General features: G+C 40.3%; 1 protein-coding gene across 5 annotated transcripts in view; it reads right to left on the bottom strand.

The window, feature by feature from the left end:
- The window catches only part of AspRS-m (aspartyl-tRNA synthetase, mitochondrial), a 120700-nt gene extending 104653 nt beyond the window's left edge, over positions 1–16047 (bottom strand). For 3 of the 5 annotated variants that reach the window (XM_070088098.1, XM_070088096.1, XM_070088094.1), the window contains exon 1: positions 15821–16047. Coding sequence is in view for 4 of the 5 variants with exons in the window: in XM_070088096.1 (XP_069944197.1) it covers positions 15821–15977 (157 nt within the window). In the remaining variant the exon portion in view is untranslated. The remainder of the gene's footprint in view (positions 1–15820) is intronic. The other 2 variants (XM_070088097.1, XM_070088095.1) reach the window with 1 other exon arrangement.
- Positions 16048–17549: the final 1502 nt, after the last annotated feature.

Consider the following 17549-nt stretch of genomic DNA (forward strand, 5'->3'; position numbering starts at 1 on the left):
TGTTGTGGGTCGCATCCTGGGAGACAAGATTAACCCTTTGAGGGTTTTCGTCGTACTAGTACGTCTTACGCGTAGGGGTTTTTGACGTACTAGTACTCATAAATTCTAGCGGCCTCAAATCTAGTGGGAGAAAGCTGGTAGGCCTTCATATGAAAGAATGGGTCTATGTGGTCAGTGTGCACTGTCTAAAAAAAATCCTGCAGCACACAGTGCATAATGAGAAAAAAAAAACTTTGACCATTTTTTTTTAATAAATCAGCGACTTTGCAGTGTATTTTCGTATGGTATTTATTGTTGTATTCTAGTTTTCTTGGTCTCATTTTATAGAATGGAAGACATATTACAGAAATTGAGATGATTTTGACTGGTTTTACAAAGAAAGGTGCCTTGAAATTGAGCTCAAAGTAGCAGAAATGTTCGATTTTTACCAAACTTCAAAAGTAAACAAATCGTGCCAAGCGTGCAATACACGTCAACTGGTGAGTCTAATATTCTTTCACAAGTGCACCAATAATATTTATACCATTTTTTACACTAATGCAGTAGTCTGCATAACAGTAAATCTTATATTTTTTGTGAAAATAAAAATTCAAAGTGGAAAGCAAAAGAATATAAGAGGGGCCTTGAGACGTGAATAATGACTAGAGGAAATGTCATTTTAGTGCCAGGAATGTCTTTCTTGTTTATTCTGGACCCTATTCGGAAATTGACATCTTTTGAAATTTGTGTGAAATTGGCAAAATTGCTAAATTCTGACCACTGTACTGGATAGTTGAATTTCATAAATGAGTGGTTTCTTGCACCCATTCGATAGAAAAAATGGAGTTCTAGCGAAATATTCATGTTTTTTGTCGACTAGTACAGTGAAATTGGCCGAAAATGGGGCTCAAAGTGGGCAAAATCGCCGATGCGTAAACATCGCCGAGACCGCTAACTTTGCGAGAGCATAATTCCGTAAGTTTTCTATCAAATTTCAAACTTTTGGTGTCTTTATGATCGGGAAAAGATTCTCTATCTTTTCATAAGAAAAAATAATTTTTTTTTTTTTTTTTAATTTGGCCGACCCTGAGAACGAGTTTCGGGGAGGGCCTGTCGACCCTCAAAGGGTTAAGGACCCCAATGGAAATAAGTTAGACAGTCTTCGATGACACTGATTTTTTGGGGTTATCCTGGGGAGCTAACCGTCTGGGGTTAATTGTTTCTTGGTATTCTCAATAAGCCACACCAACAACGGTGCTACAACAGCAGCAGCAGCTGACAGTGCTACAGCAGCAGCAGCAGCAGCTGGCAGTGCTACAGCAGCAGCAGACGATGCTACAGCAGCAGCAGACGGTACTACAGCAGCAGCAGCAGCAGACGGTACTACAGCAGCAGCAGCAGCTGACAGTGCAGCAGCAGCAGCTGACAGTGCAGCAGCAGCAGCTGACAGTGCTACAGCAGCAGCAGACGATGCTACAGCAGCAACAGACGATGCTACAGCAGCAACAGACGATGCTACAGCAGCAGCAGACGGTACTACAGCAGCAGCAGCAGCTGACGGTGGTACAGCAGCAGCAGCAGCAGCAGCTGGCAGTGCAGCAGCAGCAGCAGCTGATGGTGGTACAGCAGCAGCAGCAGCAGCTGATGGTGCTACAGCAGCAGCAGCAGCTGACAGTGCTACAGCAGCAGCAGCAGCTGACAGTGCTACAGCAGCAGCAGCATCAGCAGTTGACCATGGTACCACAGTATTTCGATAATATTTCTCACCCTTTTTACCACAGGGTTGGCACTAGAAGCTTTCTTGGGGCCCATGGTCACTTATTTTGCAGATAAAATCACCAAAAACACTGTAATAATATGAAATGTTATGATTGTATGCTTGGATGTTACCGCGGAGGCTGGCTTGTAAACAATGCTACCGGCGGAACATGTGAGGCTGGCTCAGGCCGCACATTAGACACGTCTCGGACGAGTAGTGTTGAGCGGGTTTTTTAGCGGTATGCGAGGCAAAATCTTAGCGATAAAATGTATCGGTATGCGGATTTAACGTTATGTGATGCCAACGGTATGCGGGGGTCCACTGTAATAATAATAATAATAATAATATGTATAATAATAATACGTATAATAATAATAATATAATACAATAACAATAATAGTAATAATATAATACGTATGATAATAATACATATATAATAATAATAATGTACTACATAATAATAATTAATAATAATAGACAGCTTCAAAAGGCCGTCACTAGATGGCAGTGTTTACCACAACAGAGGGAGCGGTTGTGGCCGCCTCCACCTGTTACATAATGATATATTTTATTCATTCTAGAGTATATATCAGGTTTCAATGTTATTTATATTGTTTGTTATGTCATATTAGATGAACTGTGATAGATAAATAAGCCATAGAGTTGATGATAGCAAAATATTCAAGGAGTATTTTGTCCTGTCTCCAGACAAACTCTCATCAGCCGACCGCCGCCACCACACATATAATGACATATTTTATTCATTCTAGAGTATACTATATCAGGTTTCTATGTTATTTATATTGTTTGTTATGTCATATTTGATGAACTGTGATAGATAAATAAGCCGTATAGGTGATAGCAAAATTATTCAAGAAATATTTTGTCCGGTCTCCAGACAAACTCTCATCCACCACCGACACCGCCCATACCACTACATGAATTACATATTTTATTCATTTTAGAGTATACATCAGGTTTCTATGTTATTTATATTGCTTATCATGTCATATTATATCAAAAGCGATAGATAAAAAAGCCGTAAAGTTGATATTAGTGAAATTATTGAAGTACAGAATTCCACTGGAACGGATTAATTGCATTTCATTAATTTAAATGAGAAAAATTGATTCTGCAAACGAGCAAATCCAGTTGCGAGCAAGGTTATGGAACGGATTAAACTCGCTAGTAGAGGTTCCACTGTAATCTAGAATGAATAAAACACTATGCCATTATGTGACAAATGGAGTCGGCCATTCCCTACCTCAAGCCGCCTAGTTGTGGGTGAGTGAGGGAGACCTCCCACCATCCCAGCTTTCATGAATAATACATGTTCAGTTCCACTTCTCTCTTGTTGAATTGTGAATTGTGTTTTGATCTTTTAATTACCATATCTGACTTACTGACTTGACTGACTGACTTAATGACTTGACTGACTGACTGACTGTTATGCCGACTACTGCATTATTGTAATAATTGTATAAATAATGCCCAGGTGAACACGTATTGGATGGTGACATCATTTGATCATTTGTTTACTCCTGAACATCACCAAAGAATCGAACATTTCCTCTACTTTGAGCTCAATTTCAAGGTACTTTTCATTGTGGAAGCAATCAAAATCATATCTATTCCTCTGATATACAGTGGACCCTCGATTATCGTCGCTCTCTGTTATCGCTGATTTCAGTTTTGGCCGACTTTTTTTGTCGATTTTTGGCTTCCATTTTTGTCGATTGCCTCCATTTTCGTCAATCGTACGGAACCTTTCCAGTACCCAGCGCGCAGACAAAGCCGCCTCCTACACTTTCTCAGCCAGTGTAGCATTTTTTCTCAGTGAGTGAACATATCCTGCCAGGTCATACGAAACATTTTGTAATAATCCATTGTTTTTGCCACTTGTTTATTGTGTGTGACTGCTAAATGAGCAACCATGGCCCCAAAGAAAGCTCCTAGTGCCAGTGCTTTGGTAAAGAAAGTGAGGAACACTGTAGAACTGAAAAAAGAAATCCTAAGAAAATATGATAGTGGAATACGCATTGCTGAATTCAGCAGGATGTACAGGAAGTTGCCATCAACAATCAGCTCCATTGTGGCAAAGAGAAAAGAAATCATGGAAGCTGATGTTGCAAAAGGGGTGAATGCAATAACCAAACAGAGATCCCAAACAACTGAAGAAGTGGAGAAATTGTTGTTGGTGTGGATCAGAGAGAAAGAGTTAGCAATCCATTACGTATTTGTGAAAAGGCAAGGCAGTTGTATGAGGATCTCATAAAGAAGCTGTCTGAAACAAGTGGTGAAGAAGGTGAATTCAAGGCCAGCAAAGGCTGTTTCAAAAACTTCAAAAAGAGAAGTGGCATATACAGTGTTGTAAGGCATGGTGAGGGTGCCAGTTCAGACATACAAGCGGCTGAAAAATTCATTAGGGAATTCAGATGTTATGCAGAGTCTGAAAAATTCCAACCCCAACAAGTATTCAATTGTGACGAAACAGGCCTCTTTTGGAAGAAAATGGCAAAGAGGACCTACATCACGCAAGAGGAAAAGGCACTCCCAGGACACAAGCCTATGAAAGACAGGCTAACTCTCTTGCTGTGTGGTAATGCTAGTGGGGATTTCAAAGTGAAGCCTTTACTGGTGTATCACTCTGAAAATCCCAGAGTGTTCAAGAAAAACACTGTTGTCGAGAGTAAATTGTGTGTGATGTGGAAGGTTAACAGTACGGCATGGATCACCAGGGAAATTTTTTTTTCCTGGAATGGGGTTCCATGAAGTGTTTGGCCCGAGTGTGAAGAAATGCCTCCTGGATAATAAATTGCCACTCCAGTGCCTCCTGTTAATGGACAATGCTCCTGTTCATCCTCCAGACTTGGAAGACCAATTTTCTAAGGAATTCAGTTTTGTAACAGTGAAGTTCTTGCCTCCTAACACCACTCCTCTCCTCCAGCCCACAGACTAGCAGATCATTGCAAACTTCAAAAAACTGTACACTAAAGCAATGTTTCAAAGGTGCTTTGACATAACCTCAGACTCTGAATTGACCCTTAGAGAGTTCTGGAAGAATCACTTCAATATCTTCCACTGCATAGGCCTTATAGATAAGGCTTGGCAGGGAGTGGCTTTCAGGGCAATGAACTCTGCTTGGGGAAAACTGTGGCTAGAATGTGTCCAAAAGAAGGATTTTGAAGGGTTTGAGGCTGACCCCTGTCGACCCTACACCTGTTGTACAATTAACTGTGGCATTGGGGAATTCCATGGGTTTGGATGTGAGTGGCCAGGATGTGGAAGAGTTGGTGGAGGACTACAATGAAGAGCTAACCACTGATGAGCTGTAAGAGCTTCATCTGCAACAGCAACAGACCACAGCTGAGGAAATTGCTTCAGAGATGAAGAGAGATGGAAGAAGGTGCCTTCTTCAAAGATTAAGGAGATTTGTGCAATGTGGAGGAACATCACCCTGAGAGAGCTGTTGTAATCCGTGCTGGTGACTTTTACAATGACAATGCCACGTCCCGTTTTAGGCAAATCTTAAAGAGACGCCAGAAATAGACCTATCTGGACAGATATTTTGTGCAACAGGGGTCCAGTGACTCTCAAGCTGGTCCTACTGACAGTAAAAACACAAAGGAGGGAAGTGACCCCAGATAAGGACTTAGTACCTAGTCCTTATGGAGGGGGATTCCCCTTCCAAACAATAACCTATCTTCCCTTTCCCCTCTTCCCTGCCTTCCTTCCAGCAACAACAGTCTTCAATAAAGGTAAATGTCATGTTTAATGTTCATTCTTTTGTGCATTGTAACTCTTTAAGGTAAAAAAAAATTTTTTGTTGATACTTCTGGGTGTCTGGAATGGATTAATTCCATTTACATTATTTCTCATGGGGAAAACAGTTTTGATTTTGGCTGATTTCTGTTTTGGCCGATGGCTCTGGAACGGATTAAACACGAAAACCGAGGGTCCACTGTATCTTCCATTCCATCAAATAAGACCAAAAAAATGAGAATACAACCATAAAAACCACACGAAAATACACTGCTAAGGGGCGGCTAATGGCTGAGAAGTGAACTCCGTTATTTATGGTCCGATTTCTTTCTTTGGTGTACATTAAGAAGCATCTTTCCATCATACATTGCCCAAGTTTCAATAAGATAGTCCAACAAACAACTGAGATCTAATTCCCTATATCAAGAGCAAGAGCTCCTCACCAGCGTCAGGGAATCTCCCTTGAGACCCGCTCACATCTTGAAATTTCACTCACATCTGGAAGCAAAAAATCGACCGAGCAACTGCTTGTATCTTGAAAAACTCGCATGTTGGGGCACTCGTAAGTAGAGGTTCTACTGTATATTATTACCATCAACAACTTAAAAATTTCCAAATATTCTAAGATTATTTCAATATTAAAATGGTCTCAATCTCATTATGCAAAATGTGCCAAAATATAATACTGTAACTTGTTAATCAATTACTGGTTAATTCAATTACTGCTAAACCACTAACTAACTCTGTTGAAATATAAAAAACAATGTTCAATTTGAACCAACTATGATGTATATTCTGTAACTTGTTAATTAATTCACCTCAATCATAAATTTAATTACTGCTAAATCACTAACTACCTCTGTTAAAATATAAAAAATGATGTTCAATTCAAACCATTAGGTTCAGTCTGCCCGAAATGCCCTGACATGATAGTGACTTTCTTTGTACTTAGCAAATCAAAATTGTAATTACACATTGTAAACTATGCAAAGAAATAAAATCCTTAATCCTTAAAAGGAAAACAAAATACAGCCTCTCTTCACTTAGCGACACACTCGTTTGACAACTTGGACTTACGACAGGCTCTGACCTGTATGCATACCTAAATAATGTATACAGGTCCTCCATCACAAATCCGGCATCATTGGGACCTGTAGTGTGCCGGATTACTGAGTTTGCCGGAATACAGAGTGGTTAGGTTAGAATACACTTAATAAAATTAACCAACTTGACTTACACAGTTCACTGAACATCGGCAAAAATCGAACATTTCCGCTACTTTGACCTCAATTTCAAGGTACTTTTCATCATGAAAGCAATCAAAATCATGTCTATTTCTGTAATATATCTTCCATTCTATCAAATGAGTCCAAAAAATGAGAATACAACCATAAAAACCATACGAAAATATACTGCAAAGAGACAGCTAATGGCTGAGAAGTTAACTCCCTTATTTATCGTCCGTCTTTTTTATTTTTGTTGTACATTAAGAAGCATCTTTCCATCATACATTGCCCAAGTTTCAATGAGATAGCCCAACAAACAACCGAGAAAAAAAAAATATTTACCAAAAATCATATTTGGCAAGCCCAAGCCAGGTACTGGAAATAAGTCACATTGCCTGACTTTTCTGGGTTATCCCAGGTTCTCTATACATACACTGCTATGTATGATAATCTATGTAACTGTATTTGTGTATACCTGAATAAACTTATTTACTTCTAGTCTGTCAACTGAGTACAAGAAACCGCCTATTCACCTATTTCAACTACCCAATAAAGTGGTCAGAAATTGACAATTTGGCCAATTTCACACAAATTTCAACAGATGCCAATTTCAAAATAGGGTCCAGAATAAACAATGCAGACATTCCTGGCACTAAAACAACATTTTCTCTGTTCATTAGTCACAGCTCCAGGCCCCTCTTGTATTACTCTTGCTTTTCATTTGGAATTTTTATTCACAAAAAAAAAAATTAGAAGATTTACTGTTATGCAGACTGCTGCATTATTGTAATGTAATTGTATAAATAATGTCAAGCCATTCTTGACTCTGTACTGGAATTTAGACTGGCAGGCGGACAGGTATTGGACTGTGACATCATTTGTTTACTCTTGAGCTTCGCCAAAGAGTAGAACATTTTCGTTACTGTGAGCGCAATTTCAAGGTACTTTTCATCAAGAAAGCAATCAAAATCATATCTATATCTGTTATATATCTTTCATTCTATCAAATGAGACCAAAAAAATAAGAATATAACCATAACAACCATACAAAAATATACCGCTAAGCGGCTGCTAATGGCTGAGAAGTGAACTCCGCTATTTATGGTCTGATTTCTTTCATTTTTGGTGTACGTGAAGAAGTATCTTTCCATCATACATTGCCCAAGTTTGAATAAGATAACCCAACAAACAACTGAGAAAATAATATAATAATAATAATAATAATATCTTTGATAAATTTATCAACATGTCGGTTCTCTGAACCACTCATCTACAAATAATATCTTTATTTACTACACATACATGTACAAGGTATACAGGCCTAGCTGACATCAGTGACATACTACTGTAGAGAAAGCCGCTTGTTATGCTGAGTATTTCAAGAAAATTAGGTCAGTGTCCCAGGATAACACCCACACCAGTCCACTAACACCCAGGTACCCATTTACTGATGGGTAAACATAGACAACAGGTGTAAAGAAACACACCTAATGTTTCTACTCTGGCTGGGAATCGAATATTTACCAAAAATCATATATGGCTAACCCAAGCCAGGTACTAAAAATAAGCCACGTTGACTTTTTTGGGGTTATCCTAGGTTGTCTACACATATACAGTGGACCCCCGCATAACGATTACCTCCAAATGTGACCAATTATGTAAGTGTATTTATGTAAGTGCATTTGTACGTGTATGTTTGGGGGTCTGAAATGGACTAATCTACTTCACAATATTTCTTATGGGAACAAATTCGGTCAGTACTGGCACCTGAACATACTTCTGGAGTGAAAAAATATCGTTAACCGGGGGTCCACTGTACTGCTATGTGTGATAATCTATACAGAGAAAATAACTTTTGTTTCAGGTTTATGGTGCAGTACGAGTGTATATCACAGTTAGCCCTGTGCTATACTCCGTTTTCTCTAATATAAGCCCCAAGACTGCTCGGTGTTATGCCAAATATTATTCATTCTGGAGTATTTAACATGTTTTATGTTATTTATATTGTTTCTTATGTCATATTAGATCAACTGTGATAGGCAAATAAGCTGCAGTGTTAACATTAGCGTAATAATAAAGCATATTCTCCTGCTTCATGAGACTGAGCTCATGGCAACCGACAGTGGCTTCAAAGTCACCTTATCTTTAATGGATAATGTACTGTGTAGGTGCTTTACATAATGAGAAGCATTTCTTTTATTCATTGGAACCATGGCTAGGGCTAAAAGTAAGCAGGTTAAAACAATAAATGGAGAAAAAGAAATTGGAATGACTTATGCAGCAAGTAGCGCCACCAAACAGTACCAGCAGGTTGGTGTGGCGACCCTGGAAATTTGAAATTATGCTAGCCAAAATTAGTGCCGAATAACTGAAGGAACCGAATAACTAATTGCTGGATTTGTAATGGCGGACCTGTATTAGATCTGATTTTCTCTATTCCGTTTATTTCAATATACAGTGGACCCTCAGCATACGATGGCATCGCCTTACGTTAAATCCAGCATACGATACATTTTAACGTAAAAATTTTGCCTCAGCTAACGCTAAAAAACTCACCCAACATGATTCGTTCGAGACGCATCCACATGTGGCCTGAGCGCGCCTCAGTTGTCCCGTGGGTGCCAGTGTTTACAAGCCAGCTAGTGCGGTCGCATACAATCGGAACATTTCATATTATCACAGCATTTTTAGTGATTGTACCTGCAAAATAAGTCACCATGGGCCCCAAGAAAGCTTCTAGTGCCAACCCTGTGATAAAAAGGGTGAGAATTAGTATAGAAATTAAGAAAGATTCTGAAGGGTTTGGGGCTAACCCTGAGATGCCTATGCCAGTTGTGGAATCCATTGTGCCTACTTCAAAGATTAAGGAAATGTGTGCAAAGTGGGTTGAACTGCAAACCTTTATGGATGAAAATCACCCTAACACAGCTATTGCAAGCCAAGCTGGTGACTATTACAATGACAATGTTGTGGCCCATTTTAGGCAAATCTTAAAGGAACGGGAGGTACAGACCTCTATAGACAGATTTGTTGTGCGACAGAGGTCCAGTGACTCTCAAGCTGGTCCTAGTGGCATTAAAAGAAGGGACGTAACACCGGAAAAGGACTTGATACCTCAAGTCCTAATGGAAGGGGATTCCCCTTCTAAACATTAACAACTTCCACATTCTCTCCTCCTCCCATCCCATCAATCATCACCAGATCTTCAATAAGGGTAAGTATCAGTTTGTGTGTATTAAAATTAATATTTCATGTGGTAAAAAAATTTTTTTTTTTCATACTTTGGGGTGTCTTGCATGGATTAATTTGATTTCCATTATTTCTTATGAGGAAAATTAATTCAGCTAACGATAATTTCAGCATACGATGAGCTTTCAGGAACGGATTAATATCGTTAGCTGAGGGTCCACTGTACAGTACACTACTGTATAAACATTGAAAAATATACCAGAAATGTTATAAATGGTTCAAAGATGACATTTAAAACAATATCAAAGATGGTTGACACAGACCCACTACCATTATAGTATGCTCCTCACTTAGCGACAAATTTGTTTACTGACGTGGTCCTAGGAACGGAACTCTGTCATTAAGTGAGGAGAGGCTGAAATCACAACAGTCAACAATTCATTATATAAGTGATATAATAACATATTACAATTATAAACTTACAGCAGTAACTGTGAACACTTCACTAATCTCTGGAGGCCCTCCAGTTGGGAGAAGCCCCTGGGCTGCAGCCCTGTGTGTACTGTACTACATCTAAGTTACCTAACCTAAATACATAAACTAACACCTAGTAAACTAATCCTGGAGTTTACCCGGAGAGGGTTCTGGGGGTCAATGCCCCCGTGGCCCGGTCTGTGACCAGGCCTCACTGTGGATCAGGGCTTGATCAACCAAGCTGTTACTGTTGGCCAGACACAAACCGGTGTGCGAACCGTAGCCCGGCTGGTCAGATACTGACTTAACATACAATCTTTTCAGCAAATTTGTCACTGATGTTTCACCTGATCTGAATGTTAGAGTACAGTATATGCAATGTATTTTCTACTCAACTGAGCACTACTCGTTAAGTAAATGATAGTGGGTTTGAGTTGGCTGATTTTTATTTTGGTTAATTAGGTTTTAATCATCATACAAATGTTGGACATTTTTATAGAGTGAATGCTAGGGTGCCGAGGAAGGGATGTGGGATTAACCCTTTGAATGTTTCAGTCATATGTATATACGTCTTATGAGCCACCATTTTTGACGTATATATACTCATAAATTCTAGCGGCTTCAAATCAAGCAGGAGAAAGCTGGTAGGCCCACATATAAAAGAATGGGTCTGTGTGGTCAGTGTGCACCATAAAAAAAAATCCTGCAGCACGCAGTGCATAATGAGAAAAAAAAAACTTTGACCGCTTTTTTTTAATTAAAATGCCGACTTTGTGGTCTATTTTTGTATAGTATTTATGGTTGTATTCTCGTTTTCTTGATCTCATTTGATAGAATGGAAAACATATTATAGAAATAAAGGTGATTTTGATAGGTTTTACTATGAAAAGAATCTTGAAATGGAGCTCAAAGTAGGGGAAATGTTTGAATTTTGCCGATGTTCAAAAGTAAACAAATGATGTCATTTTCCAATATATGTCCAAGCAGCCATTCTAATATGCAGTCATGAATGGGTTGACATTATTTATACAATTATTACAATATTGCAGTAGTCTGCATAACAGTAAATCTTCTATTTTTTATCTGAATAAAAATTCAAAATAGAAAGCAAGAGTAATATCAGAGGGGCCTGGAGATGTGACTGATGAACAAAGAAAATGTTATTTTTGAGCCAGGAATGTCTGCATTGTTCATTCTGGACTCTATTTTGAAACTGTCACATTTTTTAATTTTCGTAAAATTGGCCAAATTGCAAATTTCCGACCACGTTATTGGGTAGTTGAAATTGGTAAATGAGCAGTTTCTTGTACTCAATCGATAGAAAAAATGGAGTTCTAAAGAAATAGCTATGAGTTTTGTCGACTGGCACAGTGGAATTAGCCGAAAATAGTGCTCAAAGTGGACGAAAACGCCGATTCATAAATATCGCCAAGGTTGCTAACCTCGCGAGAGCATAATTTCGTCAGTTTTCCAACAAATTCTGTTCTTTTGGTGTCATAACAATCGGGAAAAAATTCATAAGAAAAAATAATTTTGGGGGGGAAATTTTGCGACACCAGGAGACACCTCAGGATTTGGGGGTTGCGACAGTCAAGGGGTTAAAATATCTAATGACTTTGATACAAAGTGCAAGTAGCTATCGTTGGTTCTTGCCGATGATATACATAATAGCTTTCCTGAGATTCTGAAGAGAAGTTGCAAAAGTTGGTGGGTGAATTGAGGAATTGAACATAGCCTTGACAGAAGGTATTTGGTCTCTCTGCCTTGACAGAAGGCACTCAATCTCTCAGCCTTGACAGGAGGCACTCAATCTCTCAGCCTTGACAGGTTTACCTGGAGAGGGTTTTGGAGGTCATTGCCCCCATAGCTCAGTCTGAGACTAAGCCTCATGGTGGATCAGGGTCTGATCAACCAGGCTGTTACTGCTGGTCACACGCAAGCTGATGTATGAACCAGTCAGGTTGGTCAGGTACTGACTTTAGGTGCCTGTCCAGTGCCTTCTTAAAGACAGCCAGGAGTCTATTGGTAATCCCCCTTATGTATGTTGGGAGGCAGTTGAAGTCTTGGGCCCTGGACACTTACTGTGTTGTCCCCGCTTTTCATTAGGGGAATGTTGCATCTCCTGCTGAGTCTTTTGCTTTCATAGGGAGTGATTTTTGCGTGCAGGTTTGGTACCAGTCCCTACAGGACCTTCCAAGTGTATATTATCACATATTTCTCTTGCCTGTGTTCCAGGGACTACAGATCAAGGACCTTCAACCGTTCCCAGTAACTTAGGTGCCTTATCGCACTTAGGTGTGCTGTGAAAGTTCCTTGTACACTCTCCAGGTTTGCAATGTTGCCAGCCTTGAAGGGGGCCATTAGTGTACAGCAGTATTCCAGCCTAGAGAGCACAAGTGATTTGAAGAGAATCATCATGGGCTTGGTATCCCTGGTTTTGAAGGTTCTCATTATCCATCCAACCATTTTTCTAGCAGATGAGGTAGATACATTGTTGTGGTCTTTGAAGGCAAGATCCTCTAACATTAACACTCCCAGGTCCTTCACATTACTTTTCCACTCCATTGTATGGTTAGAATTTGTCGTATACCCTGATACATTTTTAATTTCCTCAAGTTTCCCATATCTGAGTAGTTGAAATTTCTCTTCATTGAGCTTCATATTGTTTTGAGTGGCCCATTCGAAGATTTGGTTGATGTCCGCTTGGAGTCTCACAGTGTCTTTGATGGAGGTCACTGCCATGGTAATCCAGGTGTCATCTGCAAAGGAAGACATGGAGCTATGGCTTACATCTCTGTCTATATCAGAAATGAGGATGAGGAATAGAATGGGAGTGAGTACTGTGCCTTGTGGAACAAAGCTTTTTACCATGGCTGCCTGGGACTTTACTCTGTTTACTATTACTCAGGAAGTTGTAGATCCATCTACCAACTTTTCCTGTTATTCCTTTATCACGCATTTTGTGTGTTATTACACTATGGTAACACTTGTCGAAAGTTTTTGCAAAGTCTATGTATAATACATCTGTATTTTGTTTAGCCTCTACAGCATCCAGGACATTGTCACAGTGGTCCAGTAGCTGGGACAGGCAAGAGCAACCTGCTCTTAACCCGTGTTGTCCTGGGTTGTGTAACTGATGGGTATCTAGGTGGTTGGCGATCTTGCTTCTTAGAACCCTCTCAAAGATTTTTATGATATGGGATGTTAGTGCCATCAGTCTGTAGTTCTTTGCAATTGCTTTACTGCCACCTTTGTGGAGTGGGGCTATATCTGTTGTTTTTAGGGTGTGTGGGATGACCTGTGTCCATGCTCCCTCTCCATAAAATGCTGAAGGCATGCGACAGGGGCTTCTTGCAATTCTTGATGAACATGGAGTTCCACGAGTCTGGGCCTGGGGCAGAGTGCATGGGCATGTCATTTATTGCCTCTTCAAAGTCTTGTGGAGTTAGGATAATATCCGAGATTTTTGACGGAAGGTACTCAGTCTCTTAGCCTTGACAGATGTTCAGTCCCTTATCTTCTGCCCTCAAACCCCTGCCTGGTTATTGGTGTTAGTTCTCTTAGGAACACCACCTTAAGAATCTTACGCAATGTGCAACATTGACTTTCTGGGATATTCCAGTTAAGATAAGATTTCATTTGGATTTTTAAGCCTGGAGGGTTAGCCACCCAGGATAACCCAAGAAAGGCAGTGCATCATCCAGGGACTGTCTGCCCTATTTCTCCCCTTGTCCCCCAGGATACGACCCACACCAGTCGACTAACACCCAGGTACCTACTTGCTTACTAGGTGAACTTGACAGCAGGTTCACCAGCAGGTGTTACTGACTCTGGTGAGCGCTAAACCCATAGGGATTATATAGCTCCTGTAGGGGGGAAATGGAAGGCCACGGTGCCCTGTGGCCTGGTTGCTAAAGCTCTCGCTTCACATGGCGAGGGTCTGTGTTTGATTCCCAGGGAAGATAGAAACATTGGACGTGTTTCTTTACACCAGTTGTCTATGTTCAGCCATCAGTAAAGTGGGTACCTGGATGTTAGTTGACTGGTGTGGGTCGCATCCTGGGACAAAACTGACTTAATATGCTCAAAATGCTCAGCATAACAAGGGGCTTTCTATATAGTAGTATGTCATTACTGTCAGCTAGGACTGTATACCTTGTACATGTACTTGTAGTAAATAAAGATAATATAATAAATAATATAATATTCAGAGAAGTGGAGCACAGATCCAATTCCCTAATCAATGGCCCCTCACCAGCATCAAGGAACCTAATCGATGGCCCCTCACCAGCATCAAGGAACCTAATCAATGGCCCCTCACCAGCATCAAGGAACCTAATCAATGGCCCCTCACCAGCATCAAGGAACCTAATCAATGGCCCCTCACCAGCATCAAGGAACCTAATCAATGGCCCCTCACCAGCATCAAGGAACCTAATCAATCGCCCCTCACCAGCATCAAGGAACCTAATCAATGGCCCCTCACCAGCATCAAGGAACCTAATGGCCCCTCACCAGCATCAAGGAACCTAATCAATGGCCCCTCACCAGCATCAAGGAACCTAATCAATGGCCCCTCACCAGCATCAAGGAACCTAATCAATGGCCCCTCACCAGCATCAAGGAACCTAATCAATGGCCCCTCACCAGCATCAAGGAACCTAATCAATGGCCCCTCACCAGCATCAAGGAACCTAATCAATGGCCCCTCACCAGCATCAAGGAACCTAATCAATGGCCCCTCACCAGCATCAAGGAACCTAATCAATGGCCCCTCACCAGCATCAAGGAACCTAATCAATGGCCCCTCACCAGCATCAAGGAACCTAATCAATGGCCCCTCACCAGCATCAAGGAACCTAATCAATGGCCCCTCACCAGCATCAAGGAACCTAATCAATGGCCCCTCACCAGCATCAAGGAACCTAATCAATGGCCCCTCACCAGCATCAAGGAACCTAACCAATGGCCCCTCACCAGCATCAAGGAACTTCCCTTGAGGGGTGACCCTGGCCTGGTGGTTAACGCTCTCGCTTCACACGGTGAGGGCCTGGGTTCGATTCCCAGCCAGAGTAGAAACATTGGACGTGTTTCTTTCCACCTGTTGTCTATGTTCCCCATCAGTAAAATTGGTACCTGGGTGTTAGTGGACTGGTGTGGGTCGCATCCTGGGACACTGACCTAATTTGCACGAAATGCGGAGCATAACAAGTGACTTTCTATATAGTATTTCTATATAGTATTTCTATATAGTATTTTTAAATTATGTCATTGTTGTCAGCTAGGACTGTATACCTTGTACATGTACTTGTAGTAAATAGACATTATTATTATTATTATTATTATTATTATTATTATTATTATTATTATTATTATTATTAATGATCTTTTTTTTTTTTACCCTTGACACTCACTGTATGAGACTACTTACTACAGAATGGAGACTTCTGCCGGTATAACTGAGTGAGTGCAGGAAGCTGAGTACAGCTGCCTGACTGCCTCTTCATATACTCAGCTGTCTTACTTATAATTCTTGTCGCTTTCATAATATTCCTCCTTCCTGATAATAATTGAAGCAGAGTAGTCATGGTGTTGTTGTTGTTGGGTGTAAGGGTTGGTAAGTCACACCAGATGTTGTTGTTGTTGGGTGTAAGGGTTGGTAAGTCACACCAGATGTTCACCAACATTGTAATGTTAACTTTACCCAGTTGAAGTAAGTCACTTTGAGGTTGTTTTTGGGTTATCCTTGGTAATTTACACTATTTATTATAACTGTAATTATGCGTACGTGTGCTTATATAAATTTACTTATTTACTTACTTATGTACAATTGTCGTACCTTATACAAATACTAATAATTTATTTCCTTTCTGTAGTCTACAAATAATGCAATTTACATGTAATAAAAGAAATCGGCTAGCATAAGTTGTAATAAAATCACTGAGTTGAGAGACAATTGACCATACAAATACACTGGTCAACAATATTAGTTAATTCTTATGTATTATCATTCTTATGTATTATCATTCTCTAAGTTCAAATATCACCTCCAAAACTGCTTATTGGCTATAGGTTTAAAAATATGATACGTGTGATATTTGATTATTTTATTATCCGTGGACTGTTTGCAGAGGCAAAGGCAATGTTCGCGGCTTTCACTGAGACCCACATAAAGGATCACTTGGACAACGAAATATGGATCCCAGGTTACAACCTATACAGATGTGACAGAGTGAACAGGCAAAAGGGGGGGGGGTTGGCCTGTACATTGCAGAGTCACTTGTTTGCACAGAACTGCTTAATGCCTCAAATGATGTAGTGGAAGTTTTAGCAGTAAAGGTCGAGAACCAAAACCTAGTCATTGTGATAGTCTACAAGCCTCCGGATGCAACATCCCAGCAATTCCAGGAACAGCTGTTAAAAATTGACCACTGTCTGGAAAATCTTCCAGCTCCTGCACCCAACATCTTGCTCCTGGGGGACTTCAACTTAAGGCACCTAAAATGGAGGAATATAGCAAATAATATTGTTGCAGTAATAACACCAGGAGGCAGCTCTGATGAAAACTCACTCACACGAGCTTTTAAATCTCTGCACAAAATTCAATTTAAACCAGCAAATAATAGAGCCTACTAGACTGGAGAATACACTAGACCTCATCTTCACTAACAATGATGATCTGATAAGAAATGTCACCATATCAAAAACAATATACTCAGATCACAACATAATTGAGGTTCAGACATGTATGCGTGGAGCCCCAGACCGACAAAATGAGACTAGTCACGAGGGAGCATTCACCAAATTCAACTTCAATAACAAAAACATAAAGTGGGACCAAGTAAACCAAGTCCTAACCGATATAAGCTGGGAAGATACACTAAGCAACACAGACCCCAACTTATGCCTAGAACAGATTAACTCGGTGGCTCTCGATGTATGCACAAGGCTTATTCCTCTAAGAAAAAGGAGGAGTAGATGTAAAATAGAAAGAGACAGGCGCTCCCTTTACAGGCGACGGAAAAGAATAACAGAGCGGCTAAAAGAGGTCAATATATCTGAAATGCGTAGGGAGACACTGGTCAGAGAAATAGCAAGCATCGAACTTAAGCTAAAAGAATCCTTTAGGAGTCAGGAATCGCGGGAAGAACTAAAAGCCA

This window comes from Cherax quadricarinatus, chromosome 23 (genome assembly GCF_038502225.1).
Source record: "Cherax quadricarinatus isolate ZL_2023a chromosome 23, ASM3850222v1, whole genome shotgun sequence".
Taxonomy (NCBI): Eukaryota; Metazoa; Arthropoda; class Malacostraca; order Decapoda; family Parastacidae; genus Cherax; species Cherax quadricarinatus.